General features: G+C 40.4%; 1 protein-coding gene across 2 annotated transcripts in view; it reads right to left on the reverse strand.

Moving 5' to 3' along the window:
- Positions 1-18,621, reverse strand: part of LOC126349494 (telomerase-binding protein EST1A) — a 321,638-nt gene that overhangs the window by 210,734 nt on the left and 92,283 nt on the right. For both annotated transcript variants that reach the window (XM_050002435.1, XM_050002434.1), the window contains one exon: positions 16,170-17,111. In XM_050002435.1, the coding sequence (XP_049858392.1) occupies positions 16,170-17,111 (942 nt within the window). The remainder of the gene's footprint in view (positions 1-16,169; positions 17,112-18,621) is intronic.

Genomic DNA, 18,621 nt, shown 5'->3' on the forward strand with positions numbered 1-18,621 from the left:
AGAGAAGGAAACAGTGGGTGAATATGGATGGGGGAGAGAAATGAAAGACGAAACCGTCTGGTAGAAATTTGCACAGAGCACATAACTTAATCATAGCTAACACTTGGTTCAAGAATCATAAAAGAAGGTTGTATACATGGAAGAATCCTGGAGATATTAGTAGGTATCAGATAGATTATATAATGGTAAGATTTAGAAACCAGGTTTTAAATTGTAAGACACAATCTATTGGTTATGAACTGTAGATTAAAATTGAAGAAACTGCAAACAGGTGGGAATTTAAGGAGATGGGACCTGGATAAACTGGCTCAACCAGAGGTTGTACAGAGTTTCAGGGAGAGCATAAGGGAACAATTGACAGGAATGGGGGAAACAAATACAGTAGAAGAAGACTGGGTGCTCTGAGGCATGAAGTAGTGAAGGAAGCAGAGGATCAAGTAGGTAAAAAGACGAGGGCTAGTAGAAATCGTTGGGTAACAGAAGAAATATTGAATTTAATTGATGAAAGGAGAAAATATAAAAACGCAGTAAATGAAGCAGGCAAAGGGGAATACAAACGTCTCAAAAATGAGATCGACAGGAAGCGAAAAATGGCTAGGCAGGGATGGCTAGAGGACAAATGTAAGGATGTAGAGGCTTATCTCACTGGGGGTAAGATAGATAGTGCCTACAGAAAAATTAAAGAGACCTTTGGAGAAAAGAGAACCACTTGTATGAATATCAAGAGCTCAGATGGAAACCCAGTTCTAAGCAAAGAGGGGAAAGCAGAAAGGTGGAAGGAATATATAGAGGGTCTATACAAGGGCGATGTACTAGAGGACAATATTATGGAAATGGTAGAGGATGTAGATGAAGATGAAATGGGAGATACGATACTGTGTGAAGAGTTTGACAGAGCACAGGAAGACCTGAGTCGCAACAAGGCCCCGGGAGTAGACAACAATCCATTGGAACTACTGACAGCCTTGGGAGAGGCAGTACTGACAAAACTGTACCATCTGGTGAGCAAGATGTATGAAACAGGCGAAATACCCTCAGACTTCAAGATGAATATAATAATTCCAATCCCAAAGAAAGCAGGTGTTGACAGATGTGAAAATTACTGAACTATTAGTTTAATAAGTCACAGCTGCAAAATACTAACGCGAATTCTGTACAGACAAATGGAAAAACTGGTAGAAGACGACCTCGGCGAAGATCAGTTTGGATTCTGCAGAAATGTTGGAACATGTGAGGCAATCCTGACCATACGACTTATCCTAGAAAATATATTAAGGAAAGGCACACCTACATTTCTAGCATTTGTAGACTTAGAGAAAGGTGGCAGGGGTAAAATACATGGAACGAAAGGCTATTTACAATTTGTACAGGAACCAGATGACAGTTAGAAGAGTCGAGGGGCATGAAAGGGAATCAGCGGTTGGGAAGGGAGTGAGACAGGGTTGTAACATGTCCGTGATGTTAGTCAATCTCTATATTGGAAAAAGCAGTTTCGGAGTAGGGATTGAAGTCCATGGAGAAGAAATAAAAACATTGAGGTTCGCCGATGACATTGTAATTCTGTCAGATACAGTAAAGGACTTGGAAGAGCAGTTTAACGGAATGGACAGTGTCTTAAAAGGAGGATATAATATGAACATCAACGAAAGCAAAACGAGGATAATGGAATGTAGTCGAATTAAGTTGGGTGATACTGAGGGAATTAGATTAGGAAATAAGACACTTAAAATAGTAAAGGAGTTTTGCTATTTGGGGAGCAAAATAACTGATGATGGTAGAAGTAGAGAGGATAAAAAATGTAGACTGGCAATGGCAAGGAAAGCATTTCTCAAGAAGAGAAAATTGTTTACATCGAGTATAGATTTAAGCGTCAGGAAGTCATTTCTGAAAGTATTTGTATGGAGTGTAGCCATGTATGGAAGTGAAACATGGACGATAAATAGTTTGCACAAGAAGAGAATAGAAGCTTTTGAAATGTGGTGCTACAGAAGAATGCTGAAGACTAGATGGGTAGATCACATAACTAATGAGGAGGTATTGAATAGAATTGGGGAGAAGGGGTTTTTGTGGCACAACTTGACAAGAAGAAGGGACCGGTCGGTAGGACATGTTCTGAGGCATCCAAGGATCACAATTTTAGCACTGGAGGGCAGCGTGGAGGGTAAAAATCATAGAGGGAGACCAAGAGATGAATACAGTAAGCAGATTCAGAAGGCTGTAGGTTGCAGTAAGTACTGGGACATGAAGAAGCTTGCACAGGATAGAGTAGCATAGAGAGCTGCATCAAACCAGTATCATGACTGAAGACAACAACAACATCAAGAAAACAATAAAATATATGCACAAGCCATCTCTTGCTCCTCGGGAGTATTTCGTATCTCCCCATAGTACTGTTGACCAGATACCCCCCCCCCCCCCCCACATGCCAATTATATTCACCAAAAATCAATGGCCTGTTAATGGATATAAAACATTCAGTACTTCTTAGCTTTTACCTTAGAGGGAACAGCTTCGATAACTAACAAGGAACCTTGTTCATGTTTTATGCCATTAGGCCATGTAACACTCACAGTCATTAAGAGATTTGCTGATGGTTGGTGGTTACATTTAGGTAGGTCTTCACATATCAACAGAAAGAATTTCACTCATGTATCTTCAAATAGTCATCCCATTACTACTACCTCACCAATGCACCACCCTTTGTCCACTGTAGTCTCATCGATTGCAACCCACATAGAACCATCCTGAATTATGTCTCGAACTGACTCCAAACAATCCTCCTAAACGCTGCTGACATAGTTTTTTTCTAAGTGTATCAACAATGTAAGGAAAATATATATACTTACCATAAAGCAGGGATGTCAAGGTTGTGGCATGTCAAGGTTGTGGCATGTCAAGGTTGTGGCATGTCAAGGTTGTGGCATGTCAAGGTTGTGGCATGTCAAGGTTGTGGCATGTCAACGTGCAGGCATGTCAACGTGCAGGCATGTCAACGTGCAGGCATGTCAAGGTGCAGGCATGTCAAGGTGCAGGCATGTCAAGGTGCAGGCATGTCAAGGTGGAGGCATGTCAAGGTGGAGGCATGTCAACGTGCAGGCATGTCAAGGTGCAGGCATGTCAAGGTGCAGGCATGTCAACGTGCAGGCATGTCAACGTGCAGGCATGTCAACGTGCAGGCATGTCAACGTGCAGGCATGTCAAGGTGCAGGCATGTCAAGGTGCAGGCATGTCAAGGTGCAGGCATGTCAAGGTGCAGGCATGTCAAGGTGGAGGCATGTCAAGGTGCAGGCATGTCAAGGTGCAGGCAGGCACAGTTAACACACACACACACACACACACACACACACACACACACACACACACACACACACACACACACACAGATGCGAGCACACCTAATGCACATCTACAACATCTCGGGCCGGAATGCAACGTCACATGGGATGCAAGCAGCAATCTGAAGGGGGGTGGGGAAGAGGAGGTGATAGTAGTGTATGGGTGGGGAGAGAGCCAAATGCTGTCTTGTCGAGTGTGCAGGGACTAGACTGCTAACAGGTGCAATGTCAGGAGGTTGTGTGTAAGGAGGTGGGGAAAGAAAGGAACAAAAAAAGAAGAGGAATGGGAAAGACAGGCAGATGTGTTGGCAGCGATCTGCAAATAAACAGGGTGGAAGATGATAATCAGAGAGGGTGGAAACTGTTGGGTGGACAATGTGGGAACAGAACGTTACCATAGGTTGAGGATGAGAGAATTACGAGAGCAGAGAATGTGTTGGAAGGATAATTTCCATCTGTGCAGTTCAAAAAAGCTGGTTGTGGAGGGAAGGACCCATGGCTTGGGTAGTGAAGCAGTAAATGAAATCAAGTATGTTAAGTCCAGCTGCATGTTGTGCCACAGGGTGGTCTACTTCGCTCTTGGCCACAGTTTGGTGCTAGCTATTCATACTGGTGGACAGCTGGTTGTAATCATACCAATATAAAAAGCTGTGCAATGATTGAAGCAGAGCTGGTCGATAAAAATTGGTGCTTTTCCAGGTGCCCCATCCCCTTATTGGGCAAGTTAAGCACGTGACCAGACTGGAGTAGGAAGTGCTGGCTGAGTGGATTGGGTAGGTTTTGCAACTTGGTCTACCACAGGGATATGATCCTTCGGTCAAGAGCTTGGGATTGCGGGGGGCATTAGGGTCAACTAGGATGTTATGTAGGTTGGGTGGGCATCGGAACACTACTTTAGGAGGGGTGTGAAGTGTATCGGGTACGATGTCTCTCATTTCAGTGCATGATGATAGGTAATTGAAGTCCTGGCGAAGGATGTGGTTCGGTTGTCCCAGTCCGAGATGGCACTAGGTGACGAAAGGGACACTCCTTTATGGCTGGTTCTTGAGGGTGATGGGAGGATTGAGGGTGTGAGGGGAAATGGCACAGGAGATCTATTTGTGGACTAGGTCTGGGGGATAGTGCCTATCTGTGAAGGCCTTGGTGAGGACCTAAGCATTCTGGCCAAGGGAGCTTTTGTAACTGCAAATACACCATCCCCAGGTAGCCAGGCAATATGGAGGGATTTTTTGGTGTCAAAGGGATGAGTTGTCAAAATGCAGGTACTGTTGGTGAGTTTAATGAGGACAGAGGTACGGATGGAACCATCAGATAAGTGGAGGTCAACATTTAGGAAGGTGGATCACTGGGGTTAGGAGGACCATGTTAGGCAGGTGGGAGACAACGGGTTGAGATTGTGGAGGAACAAAGATAGGACGTCTTAGCCCCGAAAGGTTGGCATAGGAGGGCACCATGCAGGTACCCATGGCTATGATACGGATTTGTTTATATATCTTTACTTAGTATGCAATAGCAATAAGACTATGGGCATGAGTAATGTTGGTGTACAGGGAGGTGGTGTCTGACGAGTAGGGATCGTGAAGGTAAAGGTGTTGGGATGATGGAGACTCAGTGAAGGAAGCTCTTGGTGTCTTTGATGTGGGAGGCTAGATTGTGGGCAATTGGTTGGAGGTGTTGGTCAAGGAGGTCTACTCATCACTGTCGACGTCACCTCACTACACACCAACATTCCTCATACCTACGGTCTTACTGCTACTGAACACTACCTTTACCAATGCCCTTCAGACTCCAAACCAAGCACTTCATTCCTCTTTCATCTTACTAACTTTAGTCTAACCCACAAGTTCTCCTTTTTATGCGCCATCTAGAGGAGACCTTCCTAGGCTCCCAAAACATCAAACTCCTAGTCTGGTTCAGGTTCATTGATGATATCTTCATGATCTGGATCAGCACCAAGACATTCTACATTCATTCCTTTACAACGTCAACACCTGCTCTCCTATCCGCTGCACATGATCCTCCTCAACCCAGTGTGTCACCTTCCTAAATGTTGATCTCCTCCTCTCTGATGGCTTCATCCACACCTCTGTCCATATTAAATCCAAAAACAGCACCTGAATTCTGACAGCTGTCATCCCTTTCACATTAAAAAAATCCCCCCCCCCCCCCTCCAATAGCCTGGCTAATTGGAAAAAGTCTAGCTCCCTTTCTCGGTATGCTGAGGATCTCTCACCGAGACCTTCATAGACAGGTACTAACCCCAGACCTATTCCCCTAAAAGATTTCCTGCTCCATTTCCCCCTCTTGCCCCAAATCCTAGCAAAACCCCAAAAACCAGCCACAAAGGAGTGTCTCCACCACCCAGTACCACCCCAGACTAGAATAACTGAACCACATTCTTCACCAGGAATTGATTACCTATCACCGTCCCCTATAACGAGGGACATCGAACTGGAGATACTTCTCACCCCTCCTAAAGTGGTGTTCTATCGTCTACCCAACCTCCACAACATCCTAGTCCATCTCTGTCACCCTCAATCCCAACCCCTTGCCACAAGGACCATATCCCTGTGGAAGACCCAGGTGGAAAACCTGTCCAATCCGCCCACCCAGCACCTCCTATTCCAGTCCTGTCGCAGGTTTTTCCTACCCAATCAGGGACCATGCCACTTGTGAAAGCAGCCATGTCATTTACCAACTCTGCTGCCCACTGCACAGCTGTTTATATTAGTGAGTACCAACCAGCTGTCCATCAATATGAACGGTCACTACCAAACTGTGCCCTTGAGTAAAATAGACCATCCTGTTGCACAACAAGCAGCTCAACATCACAGACTTGATTTCAATGGCTTGTTCTCTACCTGAGCTGTCTGGATCCTTCTCAACTGCAGAGATGGGAGTTATAGTGATGACACATTCTCCACTCCTAATCATCCTGCCCTCAACCTACGATAACATATTGTCCCACCCCCTCTGTCCTATCATCACCTATCCATTCTCATCTTCCACCCTGTTTGTTTGCAGCCCTCTGCCAATACATCCCACTCCTCTCCTTTTTTTGTTCCTGTTATTCCCACCTCCCTGCCCCACAACCTCCTGATTCTGCACCTATTCGCAGTCTAGCCCTGCACACTCCACCAGCCAAGCACTTGTCTCTCACCCCACACGTATACTACCATCCCTTCTCCTTCCCTTTCCCCACCTCTCCATATTGCTGCTTGCATCCCATATGATGATGCATTCTGGTACGAGATGTTGGCAGTTGTGGACACGTGTGTGTGTGTGTGTGTGTGTGTGTGTGTGTGTGTGTGTGTGTGTCTGTCTGATGAAGGCTGTGGTCAAAAGCTATATGTAAGTGTCATTTCAATTGTGCCTGGCTGAAACTTGACGTGTCTTCTTCACGGTAAATAGCTATCTGTGTTTTCTTACGTTGTTGATACACTTAGAGAAGAAATAAGTCAGCAGCGTTTGTAAGGCTTGTTTGGTATCAATTCGAGACTTAATTCAGGATGATCCTACATAGGTTGCAATCGATGAGACTACAGGCACCCAAGGATGGTGCATTGGTAATGTACTAACTGGATGACTATTTAAAGATAAATCGAACAAATCCTGTCTGTTGGTATGTGAAGAACTTCCTAAATGTAACCATCAAACATCAGCAAAGCTCTTTAATGATGCTAACAGTGTTTTATGGCCTAATGGCATAAAACACAAATTTTCTTGTTAGTTACCAATGCTGCTCCTTATATGGTAAAAACTTCAGATGTACTGAATGTTTTATGTCCTAAAATGATCATGTAATGTGCTTGGCACACACAATAAATATATTAGCTGAATGAATAAAGATCAATTACAAAATTGTATATTTCAATATCAAACGCGAGAGTAATATTTTTGAAAGCTCCCAGATCTCAAAGTATCCCGATATTATTTTGCTACCAGAACCAGTGCTAACTCTTCAGGGTAAATGGCTAGAAGCAGCAGAATACTATGTTGAGCATTTCAGTTCCATTAAAAAAATTATTTTTCAATTTTTAAAAATGATAGTTCACAGAGTGATTCAGTGTACATCAAAAGCAATAACTGTTTTTTTTATTGTGTCAGATCAAGGCAATGGAAAATGTTTCAACTTGACTGAAAGCCATGTAAAGATTATTGAGGGCATAAAAACGAAAATTAGCGAAGCAGGAGGACCCGTTGCTGAGATTTAAACCAAAAATTGAATTATGTGTTTGAGGAAAAATGAAGATTTTAACCTGCTGACAAAAATTAACCATATGCTGTGCAAAAGAATGACAAACTTGATGTCCCAAACTCACTTCCAGAATTTAAATTTAAGTTTGCTCCAATCACAGCCTGTGATGTAGGGAGATCTTTCAGTCTGTAAAAAGCACTGTTCCATTCAAACGGAAATAGTTTCAATTTTGAAAAATTACAAAAAAATGTACTGCAATAACACAAATAAAGCCAGAGAGACTGAAGAAACATAAAACTGATGGTTTTTGGTGTAATGAAGTGTAGTTTATTTGAAAATAGCCGTTTTTGGCTTGAAATATAAAATATGGAGGCAAAAACAGTTTGTTTTCATTTTGTGTGCGTGTGCGTGTTTTCGACAAAGGCCCTGTTGATCAAAAGCCCATTTTGTGAAAGTATTTTTATTATGCCTATCTGCGACTCAGCATCTCTGCTATATGGTGATTAGCAACTATACTTTTCATAATATTGTTACATTCCATCTTGGATTTTCCATGGTTTGATATTTTTAAGCCCATATGGTATGTACATATTTTGTCATTTTAATACTTATTTATCCTGACTCTACAGATACCTGATGGTGCGACTTTGAGAACCAATCTTTAACCAGCAGTAATCGTAATTTTATGGACCTATTCAGTCAAGAATTTGTAACATGACAGACTGTGCTATTCATCTCTATCAAAGCATATGTTCATGCAAAATTGATGAAATATTTTGAGTGCCAAATTTTGGATAGTTGTGGTGGCCCAAAACTCAACTTTATATCTTTTAATTTTTATCTTGCTATATCTAGAAAAGTATTCTTTAAGCTCCAGAAGCTTTAGAGTTAAATTTTTGACTCATATTTGCTTATGGCTAAAAAACATTGCTGAGTTATTACTTCTCATACACAGAGTAAATGCACTAGAATGATAATAAGCAAACAGAAAGTAAAATCAGTAAAAACTGATCATATGTCACAAATACAAGTGTAGTTACATGCAAATCAACTTTCAAGCAATAATCAGCAATAAAACAAATGAAAATCCACATCTACTATCAATTTTTTGTAAATTCATCCCTGAAGAAATTGCACACAACACAACACATTGTTAAATAATTTGCTAAACACTGTTTTAATCTTGCTATGTTTACAAAGTGTGTGGTTTAAGCTTCAAAATCTATACAGTTAAATTTTAGACCCATGTCTACTTTTGGATGAAATGACTTCCAGAAGGTTTTGTAAATTCATTACTGAAAATTTATCCAAGCACGTCTGACGTTACCTGAACGACACCGTTCCAGGATGGAATTTTATTGCCGGTAGCCCCCCAGGTCTCCAGACCTCACACCTTGTAACTTACCTGTGGAGTTACCTGAAAGACTACATTTTCATCCCCCTATGAATGACATTGTTCAAAGCATGTGATACTGCATTGTCAAAGTTGTGAATTTGATGATGAGAAACCAGCTGCTTTGTGTGTGGCAGGAAATGAGCCACCGTTTTTATATTTCTTGTGTAACACACAGTTCTCACATTGAATGCATGAAAATTTGAATTTTTCTCTTTCTCGGAAAGTTGGAATTGTGTTTCTATCTTTTGTAGTTTGGAAGCAATAAATGTTTGAAATCTGTTCTTTTTTTTAATAGTCCTGTACTTTCTATGAACTGTCAATTCCCCTCTGGTGTTGATCTTATGACTAGCTTGCTCTTAGAAAGTTTTGTGACTGAACAAATTTATGTCTTGTGAAATAAATAAAGAAGCGCATGACATTTGGTTTTTGGTGATCGAGATGGCACTGGTTTGGTTTTTGGTGATCGAGATGGCACTGATATCAAAGTTTTATTAAGGTAAAAGTCAGCTTAAGCCATTGAATGAAAAGTCTGACAAAGAGCTTTTAAAACTCATATCTAGACTGGACTTTACAAAAGGTACCCAAATTCATTCACACCATAATGTCCTGCTGATAAAAAAAATTTTATTTCTACAAAATAGCTGCTGTAATCCAATTGGAAAACACAAAGTTGACATTTCTACGGTGAGAAGTAGGAACTGTTGACTAATAAAGTTTTCAAGCCTAGTCAGAAGCTTTGTCCCAGTTGAACACAAGAATTTCCTCATAAAAAACTACAGCATCAAAATGAGCACTATTCCAGGTCTACTGATTATATAGATGGCACTGGCATTTGCTTTACAGTGAATACTACACTACATCTTTGGAGACTCACCGTTAAAGCTTTGATGAATTAGTGAATGGGCTTCAATGGGTTACGTAAGACAGGAAGTTCAGAAAGCACAAGGTGCCATCACAAAGGCTATAGCAGCTGCTGCTGGTGTGAGCTCTACTGATGTGGAAACACAAATGGTGAAGCAACCCCACATATGTAACAACACAGACATTTTAATTAATGAACTAAAAATTTAAGTGTGTCATTTGAGTCAGCCCAACAAAGTTCAAATTTTGATACTGGTTAATAGTAGCTGGAGTATAGAACAGAAAACCAAAGAATTTAGTGTTTGTGCAAGAATGGTCAAGCAAACCTGCACGATGTTAGGGAAAAAGTTTCGATAAGATCAAACATCAAATCCTCAAATTCTTTGTAGATGATGAATTTTATCGGCTCTGCCAGGGGGGAAAAAAAAATGATTACATAGCAGTATGGTTGGGCGGGGAAAAAATCATTGAGTAGAAATTATTACTACTACTACGACCATGACGTAACTTGATAGAATGCACACAGTCTTTCTATACAATACAGCAGTCAATTGGGCTTCTCAAAATTTTGTAATCTCAAGCCAAAGTGTAATACGTATCTGGTAGAGGTTTCCAAAGAATATGATCCAGAATAAATGATAGATTACAAACCTTTGGCTCATATTGACAGGGACATACTAGAGTTATGCGGTGCAACTGTGGCAGAGTTTATAGAGGAACTGGTTCTACAAATTAATGATCTGACAAGGCACCATTACACCAAAGTTCATATCCAAGGCACCTGAAAGAAAACCTTGCAGATGGTGAAGTGTTCATTTTGAAGGATCTTGCTGAGAACTATTCATGAATCATTCAAGATGCTGTACAAGGGTTTCCTTGGGAGAAGAGGCAAGCCACATTACACCCTTTTGTGGTTTACTTTAAACTAAGCCAAACTCTGCCCAAACAAGCCATGTAAGCCCAACGGTACCAACAGGCTGCTGCGTCATCCACAACCCACCGCCGTCACTGGATACATATATGGAGGGGCATGTGGTCAGCAAACCACTCTTCAAGGCGTGTGTCAGTTTACGAGACCACAGCTGCTACTGCTCAATCAAAAACTTCTTCAGTTTGCCTCACAAGGGCTGAGTGCACACTGCTTGCCAATAGCGCTCAGAACACTGGATGGTCACCCATCCAAATGCTAACCTGACGGGAACCAGTGTAACCACTGTGGCAAGTATGTACGCTTGTTGTTTATTTTTGTGGTGAAGAGCTAATGAATATCAGTGTCTGTATTATTAGTGACTGCCTACATCATTTTGAAAACAGTGCAGTTTATGCATTCATAATGAGGCTGATTAAATATTTGAGAAAAACAATAGTAGAGATGGATCTGCTGTCCCAATGAAAGAATTTCAAGAATATCAATTTATGTCTGCATGAAAAGCAATTTGTTATCTCTGCTGAATGGAATTTCTTTGTAATCGGCCAAGGATTCTCCTTGTGACGGAATTGGAGGAACAGCTAGGAGACTGGCAGTTCATGTTAATTTGCTGAGGCCTTTAGATAACCAAATATTGACATCTCTTGACCTGTTTAAGTTCTCCAATGACGCCATGTCAGGAATCAATTTTTGTTACACATAAAGAAAGTGAACAAATTTAGCTTTATCAGAAAAGGAGGTTTGCCCAACACCACAGACTTGTTGGAACAAGAGAAAAGTTGAAGCCCACCAATTTAAGAGTGCAATCAGAGTTTCCAATTACACTGCAACATTCACAGTTAAAGCATTTAAAGCAGATTAAGAAACTTCAGCTGTTTCAACTATATTATAACCTGGGCAGTATTTTGCTTGTATGTATGACAAAACTTGGTGGGTGGGAAATGTATGTGAAGTTTCATTAGGACAAAAAGATATGTTAGTCAGCTTTGCACATCCCCATGTTCGTCCTGCTCATTCCTTCCACAGGCCACCTAGTAAAGGTACTTGGTGGATTCCAGAGAAAAAACATATCTAAAACCACAAAAGCACCATCAACAACATCAGGATGGCAATATGTTTACTTAGAAACTAAACAAGACAGAGTCTGAAGCAGAAATAATTATTCCAGTTTTACAGTGCGCTTCCAATTCTAAATTTCTGGATTTTCATTTGTTTATCTTTGCTTATTGCTTGAAAGTGATTTGTACATAACTACGCTTGTATTTTTATTGACATAAAAGCAGGTTTTTTTTTATTTAAATATCTGTTTACTCAGCAACTTTGAGCATATACACCACACACGAAAAGTAGTAACTTTAAGCAATGTTTTTCAGTTGTATGTAGATGTGGACCAAAAACTGAATAATGTTTAACTACTGGAGCTTAAAGTATACTCTTTCTAGATATAGAAAGAAAAAAAGATAGAACTCTTAAACCCCGGCACCCAAAATGTGTTCATCAAATTTGCAAGTGCAAATTTTGACAGAGGGCAGAGGCTATTGTACAAAAAGCAATAGACAGCATGGTTGTGTATAGTATTACCAATTCTTGGCTGAATCCATCCACAAAACTATGATTTATGGCTAATTTGTGGCTTGTTAAAGACGGGCTCTCAAAGCAGTCAATGAATCTTCTGCCATTTTTGATGTAGTACAGTTTTTACAAGAACCCAATCAGTAATATATTCTTAGACAGCATGATAATTTGTTCAAGTATACAAAAGCAGGGACTTGTATACGGGGCAGTCAAATGAAAACGAAGCAGATAGAAAAAGAGTAAGTAAAAAGAAATGCCCGAGTACTTGTTGCCAAGGTTGTCCCAGGCATGCTTCAGAAGTTTTGCTGGGAAGCCCTTACACATCCCTCATACAGTCCCGACCTTTCCCCATGTGATTTCCATATTTTTGGAGCCCCAAAAAAAAGACATTCATGGCCATTAATTTTTCTTGAGATGCAGAGGTGCACACTTGGTTAAAGTCATGGTTCCGTATGCAACTACAACTATTTTTTCATGAAGACTTTGACTGGGCTGCCTCATAGTGGGATAAATGGAGTAACAGTTATGGTGAGTATTCACTTTTTCCCCATCTCACTCATTTTCTTTTACAGTAAGCTACATTTCATAAAAGTTATCCAAAGTGTTCTACAATAACACTTATAGGTGATTCCAACTTATGACCCCTATCTACAAGACTAGAAATGGAACCTAAGGACATATCAAGCTGAAACTTTTCATCTATCCATCCAACCCACTTAAAAAAATTCACTGGATTCAGACATGGTCAATCTGAGCAGGGACCTTCTTCAAAACTGATCGACTTGACATAGAATTACACTGGAAGGTCACGATGATAAGGAAAGCTTTCCAGACTCTTAATTCTATTCTTCATACTTTCACTAAAGTTGTTAAGGAACAGCCCTCCATCCTTTCAGCATAACTTATTGACAGAAGTTGTCATTTCATTTGGTTGACGGTGGCAACAATTGACTGAACCAAGAACAAATGGCTCCGAACAGCAAAAAATACTTGCATGGTTACAGTGAAACCTGCTGCATGTGAATATTCTTCCTATTCTTCCTCCTCATTAACAATGACACCACAGCCAGTACCTACTTCAGTTGTTCCTTCACAATAGCATCACGCAGCTCACTCACATCTATCTGGCATGTGGAAGTCAGAATGTTAGTTACCACTGTGGAGACTTTTCATACTTCTTTGGGAAATCTTTTGGAGTAACTGATGTTATGCTACAGTCACTATTTGGAATACAGTTCAAATCAGCCAGTTGAAGTCAGAATTCCATGCAACAAATATATGAACAACTTATGAAATGTTTATTTTCATTAATTTCTTTCTCTCCAAGGACAAAGCTGATGTCTGCCCAAAAAGCTGGTATCTGCACAAAAACACTCATTTTGCAGACTGGTTTAATGTGGCTCACCATGAATTCCTCTCTTAGGCCATCATCATCTCAGAGTAAAACCTCCACCTAACATTCTCAATTATTTGTTGGATATATTCCCAATTTAATGTTCTTTTTTTACCATCTAGTACTATAAAAGTTATTTCTTGTTGCCTTTACATATAACCTATCATCCTGTCCCTTCTCCTTGTCAATCTTTTCCAGGTTTTTTCTCCTTGCCATTTCTGTGGAGAACCACTTCATTTCTTGTCAGACCACCTAATTTTCAATGTCCTTATATAGTGCATCTCAAATTCTTTGATACTCATCCAGTTTTCCACAATCCCTGTTGCACTTTCATAGAATGGTGTGATCAAAACATACATTCTCAGATTTTCCCCTCAAATTAAGACCAATGTTTAATGCTTGGACTTTTTCACAGATAAGGAATGCCCTCTTTTCCTATGCTACCCTGCAATTCATGTTGTCCTTGCTTTGTCCATTGTACATTGTTTTTCTTTCACGGTAATTCCTTCACTGTGTGTACTTTGCAGTCGCCAGTTTTGATCACAAGTTCCTCATAAATCCCTTGCCTCCTAGTCCCCATCACTTCAGTCTCTCTCTGATTTACTCTCAAGCCATATTCTGTGCTCAGTAGAGTGTTCATTCTGTATGTCCTGTAACTCATACTCGCTTTCACTGAGGATAGCAATGTTACCAGAGAATCTTATTATTGATATTCTTTCATCCCGAATTTCAATCCTAATTCCGTATCTATATTTTATTTCTATCACTGCTGCTTCGATGTAAATATCGAACAAGGAACTTAAAACAGTACCACAGCCAGTACTACTACTACTACTACTACTACTACTACTACTACTACTACTACTTAAAATCAGCACAGGGAATATAATATAAACGTAATTCGCCAATGATTGTCCACTGGTCTCTCATACTGGTTAAGCAAACTAATGTAAATGCACAGACAAAAAAAATTACTCGCCAAGCAGTGGCAGGAGAATACACACACAAAAAGATTTAACTTTCATGAGCTTTTGGAGCAAGTGGCTTCTTCTTCTTCTTCTTCTTCTTCTTGCAGGTGAGTTGAAGGGGAACAAAGAGGGGTGAAGGAAAGGAACTGGAGAGATTTGGGGAAGGGGGTACAGTAAGGAAAAGTCACCCAGAACCTCTTGTAAGGGGAGTCTTACTGGACATTTTGGAAAGATTTTTAATGTGTGGTAACACATACACTGAATATTTTGGTGTTACGAAAGTATAAATATGAATTCACCAAATTCAGCGTGATAATTTTCAAACACACAGAACAACAAACTATAAGAAACGTGACGTCCCTGCTATGATGTGAAAAGAGAAATCGTTAGAGTGCTCCGACAGGCCTGGCAATCAACCATAAATTCAGGAAAATATGGCACAATAATGAGTGTTTTTGCTTTGCAAAATACGATTGCTAGATGATATTTTTCATCAAATAAAGCTGTATAATACCAGTCTTTAATTTTTTTTTTCGCAAGAGTGTGATTAGGCATTATCCTAAGATCACAACTTAAATTGCAGCAGCTTAATATTTCTGTCAAGCATGACTTAATTTCCCTACTGTGCACTGGACATTTTGTGGGTAACTTGGCTGAATACATTTTCTGTTGAGTACTTTGACTTTTCCATAGAAAAGCTGATTACTGTGAAAATGCTCAAGAACTAAAAATAATTAGACTTTTTGTCATTGTCGTTGCATAATTTATAATCTACAAAAATAACTAAACTATTAAAACTACTAAAATAAAAATGAAAAACTGACCTTGAAGATTCATCTTTTGTAGCATGTGTTACCCTTTAAGAAATATCAAACAAGTACGTCAGTAAATTTTTAAATGATTTTTTTAAGTGGCTTGTTCTCAAAGGGTTAAGTTTTGAAAGAATCAGATGCTCCACGATTTAAGAAATTCATTGCAAATTCTCACATGTAACATAATTTGTCTCGTGAAAAAGAAGGTAAGGCTTCTCAAACCATCATTCGCAACATTTTCCTGTGACCTGTTAGAAATGTACACTGTTGTGACTTCACGCTCATCAAAAGCACTTTGCTGTTATGAGGTATTGCATAGTTTTGTCCTAAAGCCTTTTACACATTTTGCTGTCAGCATATACTCATACGTGCACTGTGTTTAATTGTTGTAAATGGACAATTTTCTTTGCAACTGAAGTTTTATTTTGGCATTATTTTATCATTTATGTTCTACTGCTGCATCAGTTCTTACCAGCCAAAATTAAAGATATTTAACTGGAAACTAAAATAATGAAAAATTCCCAGTATCTTAAAAAAATCCCAGGGTTTACTGCATGAAAAAATTCCTGGGTTTTCCCGGTTGTTTCGGGGTCTATACACCCTGAATGATATGCAAAATGAAAGCATACTCTTTCAAATTATAGACAAATAAATTAATGAAGCAAGAATTCTACTAGAAATAAATATTGAGAAGATTACACACCTTGCAGAACGAGTATTTGTACGTGGCACGATAATGGGCTTCCCAGGGTTGCTTGGATCAAAGAGTTGCCTGTGCTGTGGGACAACATAGGTTCCAACTGTTTGTTGCTGCACTGTAGACTGCTGCTGATGGTGAACCAGGCCTGCTGGCTGGGTCTGTTCTCCTGGTGGCAGTATCAATATGCCAGCCACATTTGGATGTGAAGGTGGTGGAACTGCTGCAGATGATCCTGAAGGTGCTCCTTTTGATTCGGCTGCAGCAGCCCTCCTCTCCCTGCTTACTCCACGACCACCTCGACGACGTCCTCTGCGTTCTCCACTTCGATTACGTTTCCTTTCACCACTACCACCCCTATTCCTGCCACTACCACCACCTCCTTTCCTGTCACTACTATGTCCTCGATTTCTGTTACGGTCTGCACTAGTACCTCTGCTGTTCCTGGCCTTTTCTGGACTTAGGCCACGATTCCTATTCCGCTCTGGACTGATTATTCTTCCCCTGCCAGGACTCATTCCCCTGTTTCTTGTCCTATCTGGGCTCAGACATCTGCTTTTTCCTCGTTCCGTGCTCGGTCCTCTGTTCTTGTTTCTCTCATGACTCAGGCCTCGATGACGGTTTCTGTCTCTGTCTCCACCACCTTTCCTATCACGACTCGATCCTCTGTTTCTGTTACGCTCCCAGCTAGGGCCCCTATTTCTTCCCATGTCCCCACCCTTCCTTTCAGGACTTAGACCTCTATTTCTGCCCCTTTCACTGCTGAGACCTCTGTTTCTGTTTCTCTCATTACTGTGACCTCTTCCTCTGTTTCTGTCTCCGCTAGGAACTCTATTTCTAGTCCGTTCATTACTGGAACCTCTTACTCTATTTCTTTCACTAGCTGTGGTGAAGGTATTTTTGTCATCCAAACCATCATGGTTGTATAATCTGTCTCTGCTTACACTCCTGAAAATGAAAATTAAGCCAGGCTTGAAAAAGCACCTTTACAGTACAATAAAATTAGCATTCTTGAACTAAAAACAGAGATAAACGAGTCATAATTTTATCCCTATAATACACAACCTGTTGATCACTGTTCATTATGCAATACCACACACAATGACGTTTAACAGAGACAAACTGAAACAAAAATGGGAATACAAAAATAATAAATAAAGAGCATGGTGACAGCTGTTGAAGGAAAATCATTAATCTTAAGGGCAAAAGGAAACAGATGACCTGTGTCTCGAGTAACCGTTGCTCAACAAAGGTGCTCTGGGAAAAATCATTGTTGAAAACTAGTTGAAGCTGCATGATAACCCATATAATACAGCACTCTCTCAGCAATAACAGGAGTTTCTGTGACATAAAATGTACTCAGCTGTCTAATAAGAATAACAAAATGACCACATAACTGACCGAAAATACCAGTTTCTTTCCAACCAGACACTGATAAAAGCTCTCTGTTCTCATAAAAGAAAATTAACATAGTCATTCCTCACAATCCAAATAAACATGTTTTTGCTTGTGAAGAGTCATTTTCACTTTCCAGCACAAAAAGATTCCTCACAGCCAGAGGTTTGTTGCCACAGATTTAAATCCTTTTACTGATTTGGCCTACTCTTTCCCAAAAGTTTAAGTTAGTTAATCCTTTGCAGTTATTGCTCTCATACCTGAAAGACACTGCCTGATAAAAATTGTGAAGACCCAGAAGTCATGCCAATGTAATTATGTACACACACGTTAATGATTACAGTTGCAAATCTCTCTAACAGGTAGAATGGCCACCAGGAGGCAGTGCTTTTGTTCGTTTTTAGTATTGTTACTAGGCCTGGTAGGGTATATAAAACAGGTGTGAATAGTATCAGACACTGAATGATCACTGCGATGGACATGGAGATGCCACTTACTCATGTGAGGCAACATTACCAGCACCGGTCAAAGAGTTTGAAAGGGACCTAATTTTGGGTCTCCAATTGGCCGACTGGCCAAATCATGCAAATATCCCCATTTTCTGAGCATTCAGGTTGTAACAACCTCCCAATGTTAAACCACATGGGACTGTGAGGGCAGGCATACTCAATGTCAAATTCCCAGTCGATCACCTATGATCACAGTATTGTGTATCAAGCAATTCATAACCACTTTAATTCTAAGCCTGCCATCCAAGAACAAGTAAAGGACTCCCATGGACTCCCTACATATTCTGTGTCACATCACACCAATGGTGGGAAAGTAGCAACAGCAGCCAACCATAGAATTACCATCCCGTGCACAGGCTCCCGTTAACAGAACTACACAAATGGCTGTGTTTGGAGTGGTGCTGTGACCAGGAGGCATGGACTGCTGATGAATAGCACTGCATTATGTTAAGTAATGGATCATGGTTCTCAACCATCCTGAACGACTGTCGTCAGCAAGTGCAGTGGCAACCTGGGAAAGGTTCCATTCTTCCAATGTTTCCACAGTGTCCACT

Source organism: Schistocerca gregaria, chromosome 1 (assembly GCF_023897955.1).
Source record: "Schistocerca gregaria isolate iqSchGreg1 chromosome 1, iqSchGreg1.2, whole genome shotgun sequence".
In the NCBI taxonomy this organism is placed as follows: Eukaryota; Metazoa; Arthropoda; class Insecta; order Orthoptera; family Acrididae; genus Schistocerca; species Schistocerca gregaria.